This window comes from Phalangium opilio, unplaced genomic scaffold, assembly GCF_054372755.1.
Source record: "Phalangium opilio isolate 3A_F unplaced genomic scaffold, DU_Popi_V2 ptg000073l_1, whole genome shotgun sequence".
Classification (NCBI taxonomy): domain Eukaryota; kingdom Metazoa; phylum Arthropoda; class Arachnida; order Opiliones; family Phalangiidae; genus Phalangium; species Phalangium opilio.
The window spans coordinates 2,950,895-2,975,365 of NW_028324183.1; the positions used below are offsets into that span (position 1 = coordinate 2,950,895).

The following is a 24,471-nucleotide window of genomic DNA, read 5'->3' on the forward strand; positions in this document are numbered from 1 at the left end:
GGTAGGGGCGTGCGCGAGGTACATTGGGAGAGATACGGTGCCGCAGGTCGCCCATCATCCTTTCCAATCTATCTCTACTCCCTTATCCCTGTCCCAACCCACGCGACTTCCAACCACTAGCATAGCCCACTCGATCACGCTGTCTTTTCCCCGTCTACATATTTTCAAGATGGCACTTTTTAGGCGTATGATCAATCTTGGATCATCTTTGTGAACTTTTAGGGTAACCCTGACTATATTTTGTTTAAGGTTTTAAGCTTAATATCAAACAGACGTTAGTTTATGCTACAAAAAGTTTGAAATTGACAATCTCGGATCGTCTTTGTGAAGTTTTAAGGATATACGAATTTCATATTGGGCTTATGACAATTTTGAGCTAAATGTTAAACGGACATAAATCAGCATTTTTATAAATTTTGTATAAATGTCAATTTGGTCCTATTTCTGGAATTTTTAGGGGGGCACCTCGCGTTTCAATAAATGATTGTAAAAAATTGTATTATGTTAATTACAATAAGAAAACAAACTTTTATTGATTTACGTTTTTTAAGTATCATTATAAATTAATGTCTGATTGAGCTAAGGTTATGGTCCCCTTTATAATTGCTTCTGCTTAGTGCAGATTTTGAAAATGTAAAACAGTTTCTTAGCATTCTTAATTAAAATGAAGACTGAAGGAACAGATATTAATCAAAAATGTCTTGATTAGAATCAAGACCTAAAAAGTATCGATAAGACTGAGGTTATCACTTGTCTGAAGGATCAGATATTAATTTTTCTTTTTAATTGAAACTTAAATGCATGCTTAAAAAAACGTTCCATTACCGTTTTCCGTTGAAATAAATTATTTTACTGGTAATCAATTTCAAAAGTTTACTTATCTCGGCTTTTCGACCACTATTCCATTCCCCGAAAACATTTTATCATTACATTAATTACTTTTGGGAGATAACGTGTCAAAATAACCTATAAAACAATAAAAAACTGTAATAGCGGTCTGTTTAGCCATGACAACAACCTTTTAAAAGTAACATTGACTATATAACCCTATAGCTTAACGTGCTACTAGCACGACCAGGGAGAATTGATGTAAACTGGAGTTGAAATTTCATCATGTGCGACCAGCGGCCCTGAAACTCCCATAGTCCCAGTGTGTGTAGAACATAGTTTTTTCGCTGTTATCTGCCAAAATCAATCTTTCTAGGTAGTGCCGCTCCTCACTTGAATATTTCATGATATATTAAGGTTTGAACGAACAAAATTCTAGATATCTATTTTCACTACCATGTCCCTCTGCTAACTTGAAGCAAACTTTCCTCTCTTTTTGCTGCTCATTACCGGTGCCATTCCCTTGAATTTCTGTTCGTTATAACTACTATCATGAGTTTATTTATTTCAAACCAAAATATAAAAAATGGATTCATTTTCTTTTTGTGCTACTTAGAATTTACAAATGTATATAACCTTGTGCCGTGACATATCAAATATTCTCTAACCATTGTTAGAAACTCGAGAGAGAAATTGAACAGTAACACTGATCATGCCCTGAACTTTGAGAAAGAACAATACGACGGTTGACTAAAGTGCACTTGATATTACATCATTTTTCAAAACCGCGAGTAAAAATCTTACTGTCCCTATTGAATTTGGCGCCATCGGTTTTAGAATAATTAAAATGTTCCAGTGCGAAGCGTGCTGGTCACGAATGGGGATGTAACGTCTTTAGGAACCTTTTAAAACGCAAAACCATACACGTACCCTCCCAAAAGTAATTAATGTAATGATAAAATGTTTTCGGGGAATGGAATTGTGGTCGAAAAGCCGAGGTAAGTAAATTTTTGAAATTGATTACCAGTAAAATAATTTATTTCAACGGAAAACGGTAATGGAACGTTGTTTTTTCTTAAGCATGCATTTTAAGTTTCAATTAAAAAGAAAAATTAATATCTGATCCTTCAGACAAATGATAACCTCAGTCTTATCGACACTTTTTAGGTCTTGATTCTAATCAAGACATTTTTGATTAATATTATAGGGTTTGATCACACTGTACCCTCTTAATACATTCGTTATGCAACATCATGAAGTATTATATACTTCTGCTTATATATAACATTTTGCGTACATGTGTTGCACGAAACGTAACAGGGTAAACTTCAAATAACAATGTGCTTTTTGAATTATGTCATTGACTGGATTGCCAATTCGTTCGGTTCGAGACCCTTCTTTGAAAACGGTAGGCTGAAGAATTACCAAACACAAAATCACCCTTTATTGCGTAAGGTTCAACGTAGGAGCTACCCGTAAATTAGTTTTTCCGAAATACGAAACTTTTAATTACTTTCGTTTGTAAGCGGTCGTAGCTCATGTAGAGTAACGCTTTTTCTAAGGTTATGCAAGCCAAAAGTAAATATACAAGGAGTACGTAACTCTGCCAACAATCTCTATGCGTGATGGGGTTTTTCAAACGCGTAAAAACACAGACAGCTGCGTGGAATGTAGGCAGTAAATAGACCCTGTTGAAAAGTCGGGGGTAATATATTAATATTGTGTGTGCCCATATTGTTTTCATAAGACGAAACATCCCCTAGATGGATCCAAAGACTTTGGATCATGTGGCTTCGAAAAAAATAGCTTTGATGGACTGGTACTTTGAAGCTCCATCTAGCGTCTTATAATCCACATACTGGATGTTCCTCCCTAACCTTATAACAAGCATTCGATATTGGGGTCTCCCTTTTGAAAGGGTATATTTTAGATATGGAAACCCTTTCATTATTTTCTTTTTATAACTTATCACAATGCAAAAGGATTTGGCTACTGTTTATAGATTAGCCTCCCTAGGTTTGAAATACGTAAATTGCATGTGAAGAAAAGTTATTACAGTACATTGTGGATACGCATTATGATTCTCAAATTAAATACTTAGCTTTAATTGTACTTTTTCTTTAGTTTCGAAACAATTACTTACTTTCTCCATGCTCTAGTAAATATATCTATTAGGAGCAATTTATAGCCAAGCCGAAACCCTTTATTATACCAGGTAAGCATACAGCTAATAAAAATCATTGCGTACACGTTTTCTCAACGTCTCTTTGCAGATTTTGCGAGATGAGCTTGACTAATCATTCTGTATACGAATTTTACCTCGCGAATATTCTATCTCGTTGCACCAGGCACCTTGCACGCGCCTTGGAACTCGTCACACTCGTATTCCAAACCAACCAATTAAAAGCTTCAGAGTTAAGAGGGGTGATAGACCGTCCGCAAAATCCTCATAAAAATTAACTTGGGAGTTATGGGCCACAATGATACCTCTTATGCTTATATACTTAGAATAGAGTGGCACTGAGAGGGAGGAGCTACGGGGACGTGGCGTCAATATTGGTAGTCAAAAATCGCTAAAATCAGAAGTAGGATGAGACTAGAAGTAAAGAGCTCTAGCATTGGTAATAGATCCTGGCATTAGTGAACAAATTTGAGGATCTTACGCCGCTTCAATCGCGCTTACGCTAGAGAGAAAAAAATTGGTCTAGTTCCAAAAATTTCCTATCTCCTTCCCTTCATCCTAAAGCCGCGGAACACGGACGAGGGTGCTTGAATCTCAGACCACCTACCTGGGTAGGAGGTCTGAGCTTCAATCTAGTTCGGCTGTCTACGCCGCGAGCGTCTCACGTTTAGGAGGGAAAACTCAGAAACCGATACCAGAGGGCCAACCGTTGGCGTGTTATCAAGAATATTCACTTTCGCCAAGTGAAGAATTTGGTTAACTCAATACTTCTAGTCGCCTTATATTACTTCTGACCGTACTTATAATGGTAGAAATAATATTATAGAAAATTGATATTATGGCTATCAATGATTTAACACTGTGTATTGATTTGGTAAAATTGAACGTAATTTGTGAAGTATATACTTGAAAAAAAAATGCATAACACTATGAAACTTCAAATATCCAGTCCAGATAGCTAAGCTAAGTTTTCAAACAAATATTTTATAGTGTGCTTTCGTATTAAGAAAAATTATTGCAAACATTTCCTTTTAATGCACAAACCGGAATTGATGACGTAATTCCATGTGGGAGACGCGGATCAAAATTCATGCCACGTTAATAATCAAAGTATTTAATTTAACTTTAAACGTACCTACGTACCAACCGTCGTCTCACTTAGGAATCAGCCTGTTCCGACTTGCCCTTAAAAATATCGACGTGACAATGAGAACAATGGCAAAAACGTGTTCGTTTCTTGTTTACTGACGCTTGTGTCTGGAATTGTTTGTTTCGTCATTAAGTCGGTATTGACAATTCGGCCATAAGTATATAATTTATTCTATAAGTCTCCGAAAAGTGAAAGTTATAGATTCTATTTTTTGGCCTAATTGGAAATATATAATACCACAATAAGTTGGTTAGTATCAGTTAGTATTTACTCATAATCATGGTGTAATATATTGATAGCAAGCGGAGAATGAGGACATCCTTATAATTATTTTCATGATGTCATTTTTAGTATACTATGAGACCTTTCTTAGAGGACACTAGTACATTGTGAGTAAAGGTTTCGTCTATAGATTAATCGATTTCTTAATAAGACTCCAGCAATATTATACTTTCAAGAACAAGTGGAAAAATAGGAATATTATCTGCAACAGGTGCTTTCATATTATCTACGTACGTACCTGAGCTTACGTTTTAGAAAATTACACGGCGTCGAGGAGCTATTCACTAATAATAATTTTCGTTCAGTGGGGATTTTCATTGGTTATTTTTAAGGAATTTAGATAAAGGGTGAGATAGAGGTTACGTGTCGTCATCTTAGTACCGTTAAAGGTAGCACGTGGAGGGGCTACTCACTAATTAACACATTGGTGATTTTAAAACGGATTGAGATTGTTGGTTATTTAGAGGGCAGTCTAATCATTTTAGAGCGTAGAGGGGCTACTCACAATTGAAAACTTTCGTTCATTGTTGACTTTCTTGGACGTTTTTAGAATAGAAGGGCATTATGGGTAATCATCGAGGGGCTACTCACTAAAACCTTGTTGTAGATTTTATACGGAATTAAAAATAACGACGGAAGGTGTTCTTTATATTTTAACAGTGTTAGCAGACGAACTTTTACTCAATGTGTGCTAGGATGGTACCAGAGGCTTAAGCCATGTGCCCGTATACAAAATATCGTCAATGAATTCTTGCCAGTAGCCGCTGTAGTTTTAGTTATACTTTTACAATGTAACTCGGGAATGCTAATAATTATACGCTCAGTCAAATATTTCGGCATCGCCAAAAAATGTAATGAAATTGTAGTCTATAATAATATTCTATTAACTACTACTAATTTACTAATAATAATAATAATAATAATAGACTTTTATTATGGATCAATCTTTAAGTCGAAACTTGTTTACAAAGTTGTCTAGAGGGACTTAAGTTAAAAATAAAGTTGTGTAGTATAACGAGAATAAATAGTAAATATATGAATATATAAATGTATAAAAGTGGTATAAAATCACTAGGTGTTAGAGTTCGATCAACCTTGGTTCGATGATGTATGTAGTTAAGATGGTCATTGGTTAAGATAGAGTCTCGTTTATGTATCCTTTGATTCTGTTTTTAAAGAGAGTTATTGACGTTAGTGATTTCATATTATTATCGAGGGAGTTCCATTGCGAGACTCCATTAAATTTGGTACTTTTGGTTCGGAATCTCGTTGTGAAAGATTCCACGAAAAAGTTATTCGTATTTCTGGTTCGATGATTGTGTTCTGGTTCAGAGAACCAGTTTAGGACACTCGGTGGAGCTTGGTTATGTTTTATGCGGTACATGAAGGCTAATAAATTCTGTAGGTACGTCTGTCTTGGAGAGTCTATCTTCGAGTTTTCTACGGCACGTGTAGCGGAAGAGTATTTAGCAGTCTTCGTAATCAATTTTGCACTAGATATGAATGGGGAGTGTAATTTGTTGAGGTTTCTTTTGGTAGTATGCGAGTAGAAGATGTTACCGTAGTCGAATATTGGCCTAATACATGCATTATATATCAATCTTAGCGTGTCTGAGTCAAGGTATGTTTGAAGAGGTCTTATCAGCCATAGTCTTGTTCGTACTTTTTATTTTGTCGCCATCTATGATGAGACAAAATATTACGGACATCCATTTATGAGACATAAAACGGAAAATTAGCTCCGCCTTCGTCGTCGCATTTTTTCGTCGTCAGCTCCGCCTTCGTCGTCGTCTCGCCTTCGCTCTCTTTAAACTACTCCAGAGCAATGAGATAGAATATATATATGAAACCTAGAGTCACAACGTGAGATCTCGAGATCGACGTTTCGCAATACACCTTTTATCGAGCATGAATCTTTATCAAATACGGGTGGCGCCACCCTAAGAACTTTTTTATTAACGTCTGCTGCTATAATCTGTGTAACAAGCTGTCAAGATAGTTTTTAAACGTGTTAAATAAAATAAGCATACGCGAGTATTTGAATTGTAACTCTATCTCTCTCATAGAGATCTATCTCATTGCTCCAGAGTCGCCGTAACAGGCTGAGAAATAAGGATTTTTTTTGCTGAGCGCGTGATCGAGTTGGCTTCGTTTGATTTTTGCACATAACGACTTCTAAAGCCTTCCGTTAACGGTAATCAAACTTAATTTTCAGTGATTTAAACTATTTTTCGTGTTATCGCCGTCTTTTGGTTTTACCTACTGGCAGCGTTTTGCCATAGGTCTTGGAAAAGCTCTTATTGTTTGTTCCTCGGGACTCATGACGGGGCTTTTCTATAACTGTGTTTGAGACCTTACTTAAAATACCTCCACTCTCATGTTTTCGCTGTTATTCTTTGAATTTCGGTAATTAAACGTGCGGACTCGACATTTTTTGTTGCTCACTGCATTCCGCTAACGGTGTTTAATTTTTTAATTCGGTTTCATCGTTATTTTTAATTCGGTTTCATCGTTATTTGGCTCATTTTCGCCGAAAGTGACGCTGTAACGCCGACGGGGATATTGCCTAGTCCTTGTCTCAGACCGTCCTAAAAAGTTTAAAATTCATTATTCCGTCTGCTAAACACTATGATCTCATTTAAATTGTGCGGAAACGTGTTTTAAACTAATATGGGTCATTCCAAGGACACGTGTCTATTGTGTGACCTCTTTATGTTCGGCTCCCTGTCATTGTAGCCGTAACAGGCTGAGAAATAAGGATTTTTTGGGGTTTGTTGTATCTCGGATTTTGTTGAGGAGATATTCTTTATACGATTTCAATATTAATTAGCAATGTTACTGTATATAAGTAAGGCATTAATTATACAGTGCCTTAATATAGTTTTTGTAATAATTATCCTTTGCTATTATATCAATATGGAGTTCATTATACATTGCTAAAATACATTAGAAAGCGCGACAAAATTGTAAGGGTTTCCTTGGAACTCTTGTTTCATAACGTATGTGATTTGTTCGTCCCAATTCAGTTGGTCGTCTATCCAGAGTCCCAGATATTTATATTGTCTTGTTCTTGATATTTTCGTGTTGTACATGTCGGTGATGGGTTCTGTGCTAAGTCTCATGCTTCTTGTTGGAGCAAAAATCATGTATTTAGTTTTGTCAAAGTTAATGACAAGCCCTCTTGATATTAGTGAGGTGTTTAAGTTTGTGATGTCCTCTTCAGCCTTCTTTATGAGGTGGTCAACGTTTGCATCTGCTCCTAGGATTACGGTATCATCAGCGTACTCGAGTGCTGTAGTATGTTTTAAGGACTTGTGAATTTGTGAAGTATAGGCGTTGAAAAGTAATGGTCCGAGCACACTGCCCTGGGGAACTCCATTTTTAACTGTTAGTTCTGCCGATGTATGTCCATTGTGGTATACTATTTGTTTTCGTTCTTGTAGATATGAGTGTAGCCATGCCAGGACAGAGCCGCTTAGTCCTGATCGTTGAAGGTCGTATAATAATTACTTGTGTTGTACGGTATCAAATGCTTTAGAGAAATCGAGGAAGACACATACAACAAATAGCCCATTGTTAAGTTTTTGCAGTATTGTTTCTAGCATATTGAAGATACAATGAGTTGTTGAGTGCTTAGCTCTAAAGCCAAATTGGAGGTCATAGAGTATGGCTTGGCTTTCCAGGTGGTTGTAAATTTCCTTGTGGGCTAGTTTTTCTGTGATTAATGAGAGGGCAGGCAGTACGGAGATGGGTCGATAGTTCTTTGGTTCGAATTCGTTACCAGACTTAAAGATTGGGGATACTTTAGCCATTTTCCACTGCTCGGGGAATGAACCAAGTTCAAACAAGAGGTTGATTATATTTGTAAGGGGTGCGGATATTATCGCAGCTAATGCTTTTAGCAGGGCGGGGGCCAGACCATCTGTACCAGTTGCCTTGTCCGGTTGGATTTTTTTCAGAGCGGCGAAAACTGTTGTCTCAGTCACGCAGTGGAATTTGTCGAAAGTGTTAGCGTGGCTTGCGTTAGATGGTTCAGTATGGTTGTCTGCCCTGCGTATGTCCTCTATGTTGAGTAGATTGTCAATTACGTTTATATAATAGCTATTCATTGCGTTGACTATTTCTAATGGGTCATCCACGGATTCGTTCTGGTAGTCGAGTCGTAATATTGGTTTATTAGTATAAGTATCTCTTGGTTATCCCGTTGGTAAATGGAGTCAATACAATTCGAAAGATCCAAAAAGGTGTTCTGCGCACTACTTTGGGGCGGTATGTAGACTATCCCAACGCATAGGCTGGTCGAGTTCTTATAGTTTATTGTGATCCACATTGATTCCAATTCTGAGTCCACGGGGGTGGGGGTATTCGAGTTAGGTTGAAGTTAAGTTAGAGGTAAATTATCTTTATAATATATACAAATTCCACCCCCTTTTCTCCCGATTCGGTCCTGGCGCCACAGTCTGTAGCCGATAATCTGGCATAATAGGTCAGGGATGTCATCATGGAGCCATGTCTCAGTGAGTCCGAGGATGTCGATGTCATTGGTAATTAGCAGGTGTTCAATTTCTAGTATTTTGTATTTAAGGCTTCTGATATTGAGGTGTCCAATTTTAAGTCCTTTTTTTACTTTTTTATCAATCAATCATACTTCTCCGGGATCTATGGCGTCTATTGATGCCAGGTTCGGGGTTATTTTCCTAAGGTTTATTCCAGATGGCCAGTTTCTTCTATTTTTCAGGAGTCTTTCTGCCTTTCGGGAGCACTCGATTCTGAAGGTTGATAGAAATCGGTTCTGCTCGGTTATCTGCACTGTGATTGGTTGTATTTGGAGTTCTATTAAGTGTTCTCGAATATCGCTGATTTCAGTGCGAGGAGAGAAGTTTGATAACAAGTAGCATACGGTACCATTTGCACCTTGTAACAGGTCACTCTCAATATTAGTACCCCAGACCTTGTTTTCTTTAGTAATACCGCTTCCCAGCTTAGCACAGGAAACGTCACATGGCCATATTTCTTGGGGACCGTCCATAAACTACGTCACGCGAAAAAAAGCATTTTCTGACCCCCCCGTCCCCCCAGATCACGCTTTTCTCAGACCCCTCCCCTAAAAACCACTTCACATTTCTTTAACCCCCCCCCTCCGCACTATGATTTGTCTTAATTTACAAATTTAATTTGATTAATTTCTTGAGTGATATGCCACCCTCTCAGAAATATTTTGCTCGGCTGAAAATTCAAGTTCTCTTCCGTTTTAAGCTTTTTCCCTCTGATTGACCTTTAGAATTTTAATGTCTGGATGTGCTTTTTATAAGATTCAAAAAAGTTCCATAAAGCTTAGTTAAAGGGGCACACTTTTTAGGTTTCGACACTGTCACCGAAAACAGACTAATCGAGCTTCAGATTTAGAAAATTTGCCAAAGAATCGAAACCATTTCAATCGGCAGGGGGATTTGATTCTTCCTCACAAATAATAGGGGCGAATAAACAGAGAGACATGAGAGAGTTTACGCTATTTTTTTTTAAATGCGCTATTTAAATTGGCTATATAAAGGTGTAAATAGTATATAATTGCTTAAATTTTCTACTATTTAAGCGATGATGGAATAACAATTTTGGTAAATTATTGTAATGGTGAGCTATGGAATGTTGTCTTTCTTCTTCTATAACATAAGAGAGCCAATCGGCCTCTTACTGACTTCGTAACAAAATCAATGCTAAATGTGACGTCACGCATCGAAGAACCCCTCCCTCCCCTTTGTCACGGACCGTCACAAATTTAGAAACCCCCTCCCCCCATAAAAGTGTGACGTAGTTTATGGACGGTCCCTTGTTGGAGTACGTGTTCCACCTTTGTTGTGGTATTTAGTATGAAGTATTTGATATTATCTTTATTCTCTTTTGACGAGGGCCTGAGATTGATTATAGTGATATTCATACTTTCTAGGTACGCTGTCAAGATGTCTATGGTGGTGTTGCTTGAGCAATTTCCAATGTAGTAGACATCGGCAGACTTGGCGGCTGTAATCTTAAACGACTTGCTAGGCTGCGAAACGACTTGCCAGGCTGGGGTTTTACTTATGGACGTGGGTTTTTGGGACGACTTTCCCTGGGTCCTTGATATATTGATTTTGTTTGGCTTTGGAGCTGTGGGTTTGAAGTTTTGAGAGTTTGTGGTAGGGCGTTGCTTGGTTAAGCCAGTGGCTGCTTCAGCAAAGCTCTTTTTCTTCTCAGGATTACCGATTATGGCCTCATGCTTGCTTTTATTGTTGTTTATGTAAGCTTGAGTGCGTTGTTCAATCATATTGATGCTTTCGGAGGTGACTTCTCTTAGGTCTTGAATTTTACTTTCACATGCCTCAAGATTAGCCTTCATTGTCGTCATTTCAGCTAAGTTTGATGATTGGTCTTTTTTCAGTTGGGCTGATAATTTCTCCAGAGTGTTAGAATGTTGCTGTAAGTCCTCAGTAATGTTAGTGATTTGAGTACTGAGGGTGGAGACATTGTCCGATAGGGTTTTGGTTACTTGGTCTTTTTTCTGTTTCGTCGATCCAATTTTTTTCAGTTCTGGTAGAAGGTCTTTTAGTTCAATTAAATGTTCCAGACACACAGGGCAAATCCAGAATGATCCCGGGGCTACTTGACTTAGGTTTAAGCATTTGTTGTGAAACCACGTACTACAGAAATCGCAGTATATCATATCATGTTTTTGGCTGCCTCCTTTATAGTTGCATTCTGGTATACAATGAAGTCCCATTTTTGTCGACAATGTTAATTATAAAGCGTTAAAATAACTGCTATTAATTATTAAGATAGTTGTTAAGTATTAAAGTAATACTGCGTTTGAATTCATTAGGCCTAGGCCTTTGTCGTGATTGTGGTTTAGGGCGAGCAGACGAAAACGGGAGCTCTAGAATTTCGCGACTTCCCTCGAGCGAATTCTAGATGGAGAAGCTCACTGCATCGATCAATTTTGAATTTCAGCTCGATGAAGTAGAATTTAGAAATGTGAACGTTAACGTCGTTATTAAAAACGATATTTACCGAGTAAATTACCGCCCTAAATTTGACCATAAATTAAATTACTGTTATCTCGATAATTTAAAATTAGTTTTATTGTAGCTGTTTAATTTTTCATACTATTCTAAGATGGCAGATCTTTAGCATCAACGACGTCATACTCAAGCAATTGTAATCGATGGAAGTGTTACAGACCATGTTAAGCCACAGAGTTGGTTCATTCGATGTGAGTCGAGCCGCCTCGAGCGATTTGAGGGCGACTTTCATAGGCACAACTAATGTTAAATGGAGACATTTAGAAAATGGATAAACAGACCAAAATAAAATTAACGCTCAACTAAACGTTAAAACCACCGATTAAAATCGGACTGCGTTTGCCATCTTTGAACTCAATAACTAAGAGGCGAGACACGTGGCTTGCTTCTGGATTTATTAGAATGCTAAAAAACAATTAGAGTAGTGTTTTTCGAGGGGTATCTTTGACAGCACACAACATCAATGGATTTTTTTATCATTTTCAATTTTAATAGACCATCTATAGACCAAGTTGTCTGAATAGACCAAAGAAAAAAATGTTTTGGGGGCGGGGGGGGGGTTGGTGAATGGCTAACTCATAATATTTTCGTTAATTGGCACCTGGATTATAAACAGCTAATCAGAATCATTGTGTGGCTATTTTCGCAACGTATTCTACAGGGCCGGTAGGCCCTTGTAGATATGACTTGACACCCTTTTGTAACGTTAAAGCAAAATTCACATGCTTTTACTTAATTTCCTATGGAGATTAACATGGCGTTTTTCGTGATTTACCCCCACCGCTAATAGAAAAACTACAGCGAAGTTACTTTTCGGAATACTCTTGAATTAACAATTAAGTATTCAAGGTGTGCTATCGGCTAGTTTAATTTAAATCAATTAACTCTAAGTATGTTAATTTTAGTTAATTCTGAAAGTACGTCAAAAATTACTTTTGGGTCAGACTATCTAGCAGTAGACGGTGACAAATTACTTTGGTATTTCATCCGAGCTTGAGCACCTTTATATGTATTTTCTAATTAACTGTAGCACCCTTAATAAGAAATACGTCGTTATCAGGTCGAATTTTCGTCTAGAAAAGTAATTCAGGTAAATAATTACAGTTAACAGAGGTTTTTATATCATTTAAAGTAAGTTTTTGAACGTTCTTTACGGCCAAGGCTTAAGTTGTATTTTAGTTTGTCTATGTAATATAGTCTTTATAGTGTCTTCAGGCTAGGAAATAAGACAGGTTTACAGGTCAAAAACCAGTTTATTAATAGCTTGGACCACTTTTTTATTCGAAACGTGAGGGTCACTGGTCCCAATGACTAGTTTATTAATTCCTACTTTTATTAAAAATTGATATGGGGACCTCTTTAATTATTTTCATTTTAACATAAATTTCGACTCCATGAGTCCAGTTGTGTATACAACCCTAAGCCCAGAGAGATTTTTTTAGAAGAGAGAACGACCACAACCCTAAGCCCAGAGAGATTTTTTTAGAAGAGAGAACGACCACAAGTCCTGGGACCAGTAGAAAAATAAATAGGGGAAGGGTCACTGGTCCCGGGACCAGTTTCATATTTAAGGCATCGGGGGTCACTGGTCCGGAGGACTAGTTCAGAAATAAACCTTATTTCCAAGCCTGAGTGTCTTTCCCTTTTAAAGATAAAAAAGCTAATTTCCACTCCAGCTCTGTATTATAAAAATACGCAGTCTGCTTCGTTTTCTGCTACCAACAAATATAGCAGGTATACAGGGTTTCATTATTTGTTAATCTCACTAAAATGCTACTAATTGTGAAGATGTGTGATATATTTTCTTAAACTAAACCAATGTAGAGGAATTTCCATGTTTACATCTGCACAGATTCTCTCAACGTAACCACGTTGGAAACGGAGGGTTACGTATGAGGTATACAGGGTTTCATTATTTGTTAATCTCACTAAAATGGTACTAATTGTGAAGGTGTGTAATATATTTCCTTAAACTGAACCAATGTAGAGGAATTTCCATGTTTACATCAGCACAGATTCTCTCAACGTAACCACGTTGGAAACGATTCGTTAAAACAATTTTTTTCCTGGTGAAACAGTCCGTATATGATTTTACGTTTTATAAATTATTTGTTACCAAGAGTGGATTGTTTAATTTAGAAATATAAGTAACAGTGGTGCTGATTAATCCAGGAGAACATTGTCTTTACGTAATTAGTCAAATAAATTCCATGTGCAGATTTTTTTCAACGTAACCACGTGGGAAACAGAGGGTTACGTTCGCTATTTCCACAGTCCTCATTGCCGTTTGTTTATATGTCAGAATTGCTATGAATTGTTTAGTTATTTGATTTAATTACTGGTATTTAAGCGAAACTATGGAATCATATCATTCATTAACATTGTAACCTTTGTAGTGATCCGTTGTAACGGGCTCCCCGGTACACGTTACCGCAAATTTAGCACTGGGCATGATAAAAATTGAACGCAATGTGTTGGAACTAATCAAAAACTCATCTAAACATTAAAATTAAGGTTAATAATTTTTTGAAGCTCAATTTATAAGCTAAATCAATACTGCCAAACCACAATCCTTCATTAATTTGTAACCGTAAAGTTTTAAAAGTAGGAAAGGGGCCTCACTTCACGATTCCACAAAGATAATTATATAAAAACTAGAAAACTAGAAGTTCCCAGGTTACCCGCTTAAAGATCTTATTGATCAAGACTAAGTAATTACCAGATAGTCCATTCTTGTAAATAAAGCGCAGTAGTAGAATAATAACTTTTACTATTTATTAGACACGTCTGAACTTGTCCGTGAATACAAATTAACTGCCCTTTAGCAGGCGGCGGCGGGGGTTTTCATCCCCGCCAAATTATATTTTTTAACAGAAAGGAGCTAGTGGCGCTTAAGGTGCCACTTGTGAGCAAAATTGTAATTAAGAATTTAGATGTAGCAGACGACTTCGGAGGAATGTGGAGGCCGTCGTTACAAATTTCAGAATAATTAAGTATAATTAGGGTGAATTTAAACATACAATATACATATTTTGGATAAAAACTCGAATAAATTTTAAATGGACTACTTAATTAATATTTAAACTGTATAGCTGTTGATAAAGCCTCGTATTTCTATTTCACACTTAATCAAGATAAACCTTTAATTAAACTATATCAGGATAAACCTTTAAATTTAACTTAATCGAGATACACCTTTAAATTAAACTTAATCGAGATAAACCTTTAAACCAAACTTAATCGAGATAAGCCTTTAAACCAAACTTGATCGACATAAGCCTTTGAACTAAACTTGATCAAGATAAGCCTTTGAACTAAACTTAATCGAGATAAACCTTTGAACTAAACTTAATCGAGATAAACCTTTAAACTAAGCTTAATCGAGATAAACCTTTAAACTAAGCTTAATCGAGATAAGCCTTTAAACCAAACTTAATCGAGATAAGCCTTTAAACCAAACTTAATCGAGATAAGCCTTTAAACCAAACTTAATCGAGATAAGCCTTTAAACCAAACTTGATCGAGATAAGCCTTTGAACTAAACTTGATCGAGATAAGCCTTTGAACTAAACTTAATCGAGATAAACCTTTGAACTAAACTTAATCGAGATAAACCTTTGAACTAAACTTAATCGAGATAAACCTTTAAACTAAGCTTAATCGAGATAAGCCTTTAAACCAAACTTAATCGAGATAAGCCTTTAAACCAAACTTAATCGAGATAAGCCTTTAAACCAAACTTAATCGAGATAAACCTTTAAACCAAACTTAATCGAGATAAACCTTTAAACCAAACTTAATCGAGATAAACCTTTGAACTAAACTTAATCGAGATAAACCTTTAAACTAAGCTTAATCGAGATAAACCTTTAAACTAAGCTTAATCGAGATAAGCCTCTAAACCAAACTTAATCGAGATAAGCCATTGAACCAAACTTAATCGAGATAAGCCTTTAAACCAAACTTAATCGAGATAAGCCTTTAAACCAAACTTAATCGAGATAAACCTTTAAACCAAACTTATTCGAGATAAGCCTTTAAACCAAACTTAATCGAGATAAGCCTTTAAACCAAACTTGATCGAGATAAGCCTTTGAACTAAACTTGATCGAGATAAGCCTTTGAACTAAACTTAATCGAGATAAACCTTTGAACTAAACTTAATCGAGATAAACTATTGAACTAAACTTAATCGAGATAAACCTTTAAACTAAGCTTAATCGAGATAAACATTTAAACCAAGCTTAATCGAGATAAGCCTTTAAACCAAACTTAATCGAGATAAGCCTTTAAACCAAACTTAATCGAGGTGAAATTAACGCAAAACACGATTTTTTTGGTTAAATTCATGGATACCTTATTTAATTAAAATTAAAACTACACTTATCTTTCACCCAGTCTCAATTTTCCTATTTAATCTTAACAATTAAATGAGCACTTAAGTCCATATTTAGACCCATTTCAAGTCCATATTTAGACCCATTTCAAGTCCATATTTAGACCCATTTCAAGTCCATATTTAGACCCATTTTCAAGTCCATATTTAGACCCATTTCAAGTCCTTATTTAGACCCATTTCAAGTCCATATTTAGCTATTTCAAGTCCATATTTAGACCCATTTCAAGTCCATATTTAGACCCATTTCAAGTCCATATTTAGACCCATTTCAAGTCCATATTTAGACCCATTTCAAGTCCATATTTAGACCCATTTCAAGTCCTTATTTAGACCCATTTCAAGTCCATATTTAGACCCATTTCAAGTCCTTATTTAGACCCATTTCAAGTCCATATTTAGACCCATTTCAAGTCGATATTTAGACCCATTTCAAGTCGATATTTAGACCCATTTCAAGTCCTTATTTAGACCCATTTCAAGTCCATATTTAGCTATTTCAAGTCCATATTTAGACCCATTTCAAGTCCATATTTAGACCCATTTCAAGTCGATATTTAGACCCATTTCAAGTCGATATTTAGACCCATTTCAAGTCGATATTTAGACCCATTTCAAGTCGATATTTAGACCCATTTCAAGTTTATATTTACCCCCATTTCAAGTCCATATTTACCCCCATTTCAAGTCCACATTTACCTCCATTTCATGTCCATATTTACCCCCATTTCATGTCCATATTTACCCCCATTTCAAGTCCATATTTACCCCCATTTCATGTCCCAATTTACACACCCATTTCATGTCCCAATTTACACCCATTTCATGTCCCAATTTACCCCCATTTCATGTCCCAATTTAAAACCCCTATTAATCCCATATGAAACCCCTGTTCACCCCATTTCAGGACCATGCGCCTGATTTACAGGAATATTTATAGTCTTGTTCAGTGGGACTTCACTGCCTTTCCTATTGTGTTTGTACACGTTGAAGGCTCTCTTATTATATCAATCCTGACTGAACACGATTATAAGTAAAAATGTTAATGCCGTTAAAATTATCCAAATGAACTCTTTTGGGCAACAACTAATGTAATTGTTTTAATAATGAGCATGTTTTACTTTTTAAAACATCACTTAAAAACCTTTCTGAGGTCTGTATGCACAATTTTTTAAAAATACATGCTTATTGGAAAATATTTCATGGCATAAGAATTTTATTTTTATTTTACAAACTGAGTTTAATATTAGGTCATTACTAATCAACTCGGGCCTTTTCCAAAAAATCGTTTATTTTTCAAGGTCCCTCAACAAAAAACGTTGAAAATATGGCTTGTTTTATAGGTCGGGTTAGGTAAGGCATATGTTAGTTAGGTTACGTGTCATTGAGACACAAATTTCAAGCATTGTACCTCTTAATAGTAGACGTATTGATCCTATAAATGTTATAAATTTAATAAAAAAATAGTTCAATAATAACAAACGTTTTATCGTTGACAGCGTTTAAAAATAAAAATATTTTCTTTTAATAATATGTGGTTTTTAATAGGCACTATATTACGTTAGAAAATTATTTTTGGGAACTCATTCTATGTTCAAACTTCGTTTAAGTTCGTTACAGTGTTATGTAATTTGACTTAAAAATTAAAATAAGCGAATCGCTTTATAACGGTGCATTTCTGCGATTTAAAAACATTTCATTCTTCAAAACTATAAATTTTGCTTAATGTTTTACAAAATAGATGGGATTATTGCTCATTTTACATAACCACTCAAGTTAATCAGATGTTAACGGGCGTATATAGAATTTTAATTTAAGCCAAGATGTTTGTCCCATTAGACCAAATCCAAAACCGCCAAATTGATGTAGTTTTCAGCCGAATTGGAATTCCGTCGTAAGGCAGGCAAGCGGTTAATTACCATAGTACAATTAACTTGAAATGGGTCAATAGGGCCTTAAAAGTTAAAACGGGGGAAATAAGATCTTTAAATGGGTAAACAGGTCTTTAAATGGGTAAACAGGGACTTGAAATGGTGTATTGACCGATTTGTTTTACACCATAAACGTGGTGCTAAATATGAAAAAAATAAATATTTTACAACTATTTCACTTCACTTGGTTTAATAATGTGACAGAGGTAGCGTACTTTTTACATACTTTTAACACCATTAAACTAAGTAATATTAGAAGTTCAACAGATTGCCTAACAAAGATGTTAAAAACCCCTGCAAATGGTGCATTAATGCCTAATATTTCCTTAATACTTGCAAATAATATTAGCAAATGGCGTGAATTGATCATAAAAATGGGGTTAAAGTACACCCTAAATGATGTCTTTTTTGGCACCGGAAAAAACAGCATATATGGTGTTTGAAAGCAACGTTATATTTTAGAGTGCAAATGTATGACGGTGAAGCAAACATGATTATTCAAAATTTAATTACATTAAGACTGAAGTGACAGATATTATAAAAAACCGTCTTGGTTTGGACCAAGGCCGAAAAAACAAACGATATGTTTGAGGTTTATCAATTGACTGAAGTTCAGATATTGAAATTTTTTTCTAGTTATTTTTATCCACTCAATCCTTAATCAATATTTAATTCAATCAACTGATTTTACTGTTAATCGATCTAGTCCCTCTAAATTAATTGAAAAAATTACATATCTACGCTTTTTCAAGAACAATTACATTTTCCGAAAACATTTTATCATGAAATTAATTATTTTGAAGGGATTTCGTGTCGATGCTCACTAACTTGTAAGCACCTTGACCAACATAGTTTTAATTGTTGCTGGCTTGACAAATTTTCAAGTTTGCACCAAAAGAAGTTTAAATCTGTTTTAAGTTGTTGATAAGACTGTCGTTTACAGTGAATGTCGTCTACTTAAGACAAAGCAATAAAGTTTATCCTGCGTGGTTAAGGGTAAAGATCACATAAACAGAAATACTTCTCAGTATCAATGACTTGTTATATTCATTTCCCGCGGAGATAATATGGTTAAACTCATCATTCATTACTAGTTATGCCAAGAAGGTCACATTTAACTCCGACACCCCATCCCTTCCTCTATTTTCCCAATATATTGCATTTTATAATCACCAATGGTTCCAGTGTATGGGTCATCTGAGCCGTCGCAACACACTATATTATATTACCATATAGATCGAAACCTTTTCACATTAGTAAACGGCACACGACACTCCGGACTTGCCCGCCAACCTTATTAACCTAACACAATAAAACATTCGTGTACATGAATGGTTATGGTTATGGCTTGACACTCGCTAGCGCCCGAACGACCGATCACTCAGTGTAATCGGTGTACAGTACATTTGTAAGTGAGTTCGGAAATTACATACAGAGAAACTGAAACACAGGTGTGATCCCGCCATTGGGGTGTTTCTCTCTTTCATTTTCTCGCTCGCTTAGAAGCACCGCTATAGGCAGTGCTAGTTGACTAGCCTCCTGCCCGTAGTGAACTCTGGCACCGTCTGGCGATGACCCTTGGTGCGAGGGAGAATACACCCCAATGGTGGCCTCGCCCCTGTGTTTTCCGAAATGATCTTTACGCTTGCTAAAATGATTACGCGTAATACGTAACCGGTGTAAAGTAGGGGGTGACGTTTCAAATGAAGACTGAGTTATGACCAAGAAATTCTAAAGTATGGAAATGGAGGTTCCAGTGCAACTTTACCTTCATAGAGGCGACAATAGAAATGTAGCATTTCGATATACGAAATTTAATGTATAAATTCGCGCAACACCCCTGGTTTGGTATCAATTAAATATTTACATTTTCCATTCGAGTTATGCCAAAGTTCGCTTGCTCTTTTTAGACATCCAGTAGAACATTTCAAATATTCAATACTAATGCCTCAACACGTACTCCCTTCAAAATAATTAATTTCATGATAAAATGTTTTCGGAAAATGTAATTGTTCTTGAAAAAGCGTAGATATGTAATTTTTTCAATTAATTTAGAGGGAATAGATCGATTAACAGTAAAATCAGTTGATTGAATTAAATATTGATTAAGGATTGAGTGGATAAAAATAACTAGAAAAAAATTTCAATATCTGAAACTTCAGTCAATTGATAAACCTCAAACATATCGTTTGTTTTTTCGGCCTTGGTCCAAACCAAGACGGTTTTTTATAATTTAATCTGATTTTGAGGGAAGAGCCAGACTTATCATAATGTCTGCGAAAAATCTGTTTCGTTGCGCCATGCGAGCAACTAGGAACTCGCATTCATCTTTAGCAAATTAACCCATGACTTGGCCTTGAATCAGGTGCAAACACATGTGAGGAAGCTTGAGATAGTATTTTATTCGTCAATAACATAAACAAACTACATAGGAAATACATGGAACACCGATGAAAAAATTGCAATACCACCGGAATTTATTTATGCAAATGAAACAGGCATAAATAACAGCTTATCTATACTTCAGACCGACACATTCAAACCTTCGTGGGACCATCTATACCTGGTTTTTGGCATTTTCCCAGACTGGAGAAGATAGATTTATTCCAACTCCCAAAATTCTCGGTTAACTTTTGCTGTGACTGTCTAAATGCAGGTTGTGGGTCGGCAGCAAATAGATTTCAAAAATAAAGCTTGGTTTCTTCGGTGCCACAATAGGGCGAAAGCAGAAAGACATATGGTGACGTAACGCATTTTGAATTTTGCTTTCGCGCCACAGTTAGCAGCGCCGCGGCTAGTCTTTAAATGTCAGTTTTCTCGGCCACCATCTTTGTGAAGTTTTTAACTGGGTTGTTTTAAGGCGGTTTGTTCATAAAATGGTTAGGACCTGTTGTTTAAAGAGCTGTAAAAGTATTAGTACCAAGGAAAAGTTAAGTTTATTTAGTATACCCGGTATTATAACAAACCAAGATCAGGCAACGCGAGAATTATTCTCTAAACGTCGTAAACTTTGGTTGAAAAGGTTAAAGCCTTGGCCCTGATGTCGTAACAAAAAATACTAGAGTTTGTTCTAAGCATTTTTTCTCTGGTAAGTGATAAGAATTTAATTCAAATTGCTCCTGTTATTAAGTATATAATCTATGTTTTATTTAAGCAAAACCTTCTGCGCTATTCGATAAAACTAACCCCGATTGGGTTCCAAATAAGAGTCTAAACCCACTAAGTGTTTCAAGTGATGCTTTTCTTCAAAAGTCGGTCGCAAGATATCAACGCAAAATGAGACGTTCTGCACTAGGGTATATTACAAACAAGATACATGTATGTATTCATTTCAATTTGTTTTTAATAAGCCTATCTCATAATGATTTGTATAAATCTTTATCAGAGCACAAACATTAAAAATAAATCTAGTGCTTGTATTAGGGAAACGGAAGAGAGTCAAGCTTCAAGTACTTTCCTTGGTCATGAAAGTGAGACAATTTTAAGAAGTTTCAACGAGACAAACATAGAACTTTGTACAGCAGAAAATACAATAAATGAAGACGATATTTTCACTGATGAACTCTCTGCCATTATTTATAGAACAAGAAGAAACACAACTCGTAGAAAATTCGCCGAAGATTGAGGATGACCAAAGTGCTCTTGTCTCTTCCAGCCCAGGGCCTTTAAAATTATTTGTTGATGGTAGTATGCAAACTTCAATTAGGGTTTACGCTGATAAGGAGGTTCAAACTTATTCTGAATTTGATTTAATATCTGATTCAAAACCCAATGTAAAGGAAAGTGAAATGCAAACATTTCTAGAAAAAGTTGATTGTGAAACGCAAACTTATTTAGAAAGTTTGATGGCGAAACTCGAACTTTATTTAGAGTGGTGGAACAGTTTGAATTAGAATATGTTGAGTATGAATTGGAAAAATCCCAAAAGTTGTTTGAGGGTCTAAATGAGAAATATGAACGTTTCTTTTTAATAATTCGAAGCTTGATCATTTTCAACAACTAATATTAACCCTAATGAAAATGAGACTAGCGGTAACAAACTTGGCTTTGGCCTATAGGTTTAACATCTCAGACCGAACCGTTGGTCGACTTTTTCACAACACTTTAAACATTTTGTATAAACTTTTTTAAAAAAGCATTATATGGCCTGAGAGGGATATCCTTCAGGCCACTATGCCGATGTGTTTCCAGGTGAATTTTGGGAAAAGGGTGGCTACAATCATTGACTGTTTCGAAATCTTTACTGAAAAGCCATCAAATGTATTAAGTAAGGCAGAAACCTGGTCAAGCTATAAACACAGTAACACTGTAAAATATTTAATTGCAATTACACCCCAAAGGACTATAAGTTTTGTGTCCAAAGGATGGGGAGGCCGCGTAAGCGATAAACACCTGACTGAAAATTGCGGATTTTTGAACATTCTCTTGCCTGGAGATGTTGTCTTAGCTGATAGGGGTTTTAATATTGCTGATTCTGTTAGCATGTTCTATGCGTCAGTAAAATTAACGGCTTTCACAAAAGGAAAGGCACAGTTAAATCCGGAAGAAATTGAAGATACCCGTAAAATAGCTAATGTTAGAATTCATGTTGAGAGGGTTATTGATTTATGGCGCCAGAAGTATCAAATTCTACACACAAAAATACCAATTGAACTCTTGCATGAAGCTCCTGAAGATGAAACTATAGCTACAATCGATAAGATTTTTGTTTCCGCATGTGGATTAACAAATCTGACATCCCCCGTTATCCCAAAAAAAGAGAGTTTTTTATTTGTTCATTAAAATTATCACAATTTTTATATGTTCATTAAAATTATCACAATTTTTATTTGATCATTAAAATTATCACAAAACCTTTATTTGGATTAAGCGCAATTTGACAGTTTGACTAGGGTAAAATATTTTGAACTTTTTTTAATGCTTTCTTATTAACCTTATTTAAAATTTTGTCAGCACGAATGATCTTTTTTGCAGTCGGGGCAAAACCATTTTCTTTTAGGAATCTCCCTCATTTTTAGACATTTTATGTGGAACATTTTGATGTTACAGTTTTCTTGTTCACAAAAAATAATTTTCCCTTTTTCTCCCTCTTTACAGTAGCACCATTTTTCACCATCATTCACTAGATTTAAATCTTCATTACTTTCATTGCTGTTTTTACTTGGCGATAGAATTTTAGAGACCACAATGGAATCATTTGTATCTAGTGTACCTGCTTTTGAACTGTACGAAACTTTGGGTCGTTTGCTTTCAGAAGTTACTTCTCTTGTGAAATATTTGGCAAATAATGCTGTTCTAAAAAACTCATTAGCTCTAGAATTGGCTGTATCCCACAGGGCTTCATCTTTCTCTATTCGTTCAATGTGGTGGTCTACAGGTGTCCGCACACAGAAATCTGCGTAGCTCCTCTCAGACAAGAACATCTGCGCTTGGACCTGGTAGTAATATTCATGTTCTTTTTTCAATTTAAGGTGTGCTTTCTAGACAAAAAGTCTTGTTCACCTCCTTAACTGATTTGGTTCTCATTGAATAGGGACACTTTATTTCAATTACCCCTTTTCCACAGCATTGACATTCTACTAATCCATCTGGCGATGCCCCAAGGTGTGGATATTTAGGATTTAAGAAATGGCCTGACTCTTCGAACTTCAAATTCTGATGTTTTTCTTTCATTACAGTTAGATAAACCTTTTTCATTGAACGTTCATGATTTATTCCCCAGTCAGTAGCCTCAGAACTGAATGACTTTTTTCCGGGGTAACATATTGTTTCAATTAAAGAAACCGAGGGCATTGAGGGATCTGTTTGACATGCTTTTCGTAAATTTGATTCAGTAATTCTGCCAGCTCTAAATCTATGCCAACCTTTAGATTTAGCTTGAGATTTTGTTTCCATCTGAACTCTTTTGGCTTGTTCTTCGGTGAATGATACTTCTACTACTTCCGAATGGACTAACAGTCCCCCAAATGATAATTTTGATAAATGTTTTATAAAGTTCCGTTAAAACTAATGGATATACTTCCTTGTTGATGTAAGTTGGAATACATTTTTCATGATACTTGGGAAGAACCCTAAAAATAGCCAAGTTCGGGGATTCGCTATAAATTCAATCCCAAAATTCACTCATTCCTTGCGCGCTGAAATCAGGAACCTCTTTTAGTGGCTTGCGAACAAGCGATTTGGGTTTTGACGGAGTAAGGCCCTCTACATTCGTATCTAATGCTTTTTTCTTTGCTTTCGCTGAACTCAAATCCATTTGGCAAACAGGCGAATACGATGGCTCTTTGGATATACGAACCATCCAGTAAGCTTTCTGTCCAGTAACAGTTACTTTTTCTCGGAATCTTACTGCATATTCAACATAGAAAAGTACCGCTGCAATGCGTGTACAGCATTCATCTAAGCCGGCCATGCATGTGCAATGTCCACACAGAATCGTACCTGTACTTCCTGCAATCACCCATGGTTCTAGCACTTTCTCTCTAAGTCTTTGCGAATGCATAACCCAAATTTAGATATTCATAAACTACTGCTCGAGCAGAGTATCAAAGTAATATGTGAACTTACTTGGCATTTGATGAGCACTTTGTCGTCATTATCATCCCTAGGAAAGGTTTTGAGCCCTACGTTTCTTACGAAACCACAAACAA

General features: G+C 36.0%; 2 protein-coding genes and 1 long non-coding RNA gene across 3 annotated transcripts; 2 read left to right on the forward strand and 1 right to left on the reverse strand.

The window, feature by feature from the left end:
* The first annotated feature begins 12,440 nt into the window (after nt 1-12,440).
* LOC149659346 (uncharacterized) lies at nt 12,441-14,072 on the forward strand. The gene is made up of 5 exons (XR_016369837.1): nt 12,441-12,584; nt 13,171-13,228; nt 13,319-13,391; nt 13,482-13,571; nt 13,634-14,072. It is a non-coding gene; the product is annotated as an uncharacterized LOC149659346 (long non-coding RNA).
* Nucleotides 14,073-21,994: 7,922 nt separating this feature from the next.
* On the forward strand, nt 21,995-22,603 carry LOC149659347 (uncharacterized). The gene has a single exon (XM_089844081.1). The coding sequence runs from the start codon at nt 21,995-21,997 to the stop codon at nt 22,601-22,603; it is 609 nt and encodes a 202-aa protein (XP_089700207.1).
* Nucleotides 22,604-22,770: 167 nt separating this feature from the next.
* LOC149659348 (uncharacterized) lies at nt 22,771-23,868 on the reverse strand. Its single transcript, XM_089844082.1, has 4 exons — nt 23,841-23,868; nt 23,686-23,772; nt 23,324-23,622; nt 22,771-23,256 (listed from the first exon to the last, which is right to left on the reverse strand). The coding sequence occupies exons 1-4, from the start codon at nt 23,866-23,868 to the stop codon at nt 22,771-22,773; spliced, it is 900 nt and encodes a 299-aa protein (XP_089700208.1).
* Between the last annotated feature and the right edge of the window lie 603 nt (nt 23,869-24,471).

Excerpts from the sequence above, each read along its gene's own strand:
- LOC149659347 (XM_089844081.1), top strand. The coding sequence starts at position 21,995 with ATGCCGATGTGTTTCCAGGTGAATTTTGGGAAAAGGGTGGCTACAATC.
- LOC149659348 (XM_089844082.1), bottom strand. The coding sequence starts at position 23,868 with ATGTATTCCAACTTACATCAACAAGGAA. Across the intron at positions 23,773-23,840 it reads CAACTTACATCAACAAGGAA|TCCATTCGGAAGTAGTAGAA; the intron begins GTATATCCATTA and ends GGGGACTGTTAG. Across the intron at positions 23,257-23,323 it reads GAACCAAATCAGTTAAGGAG|GTCCAAGCGCAGATGTTCTT; the intron begins GTGAACAAGACT and ends TATTACTACCAG.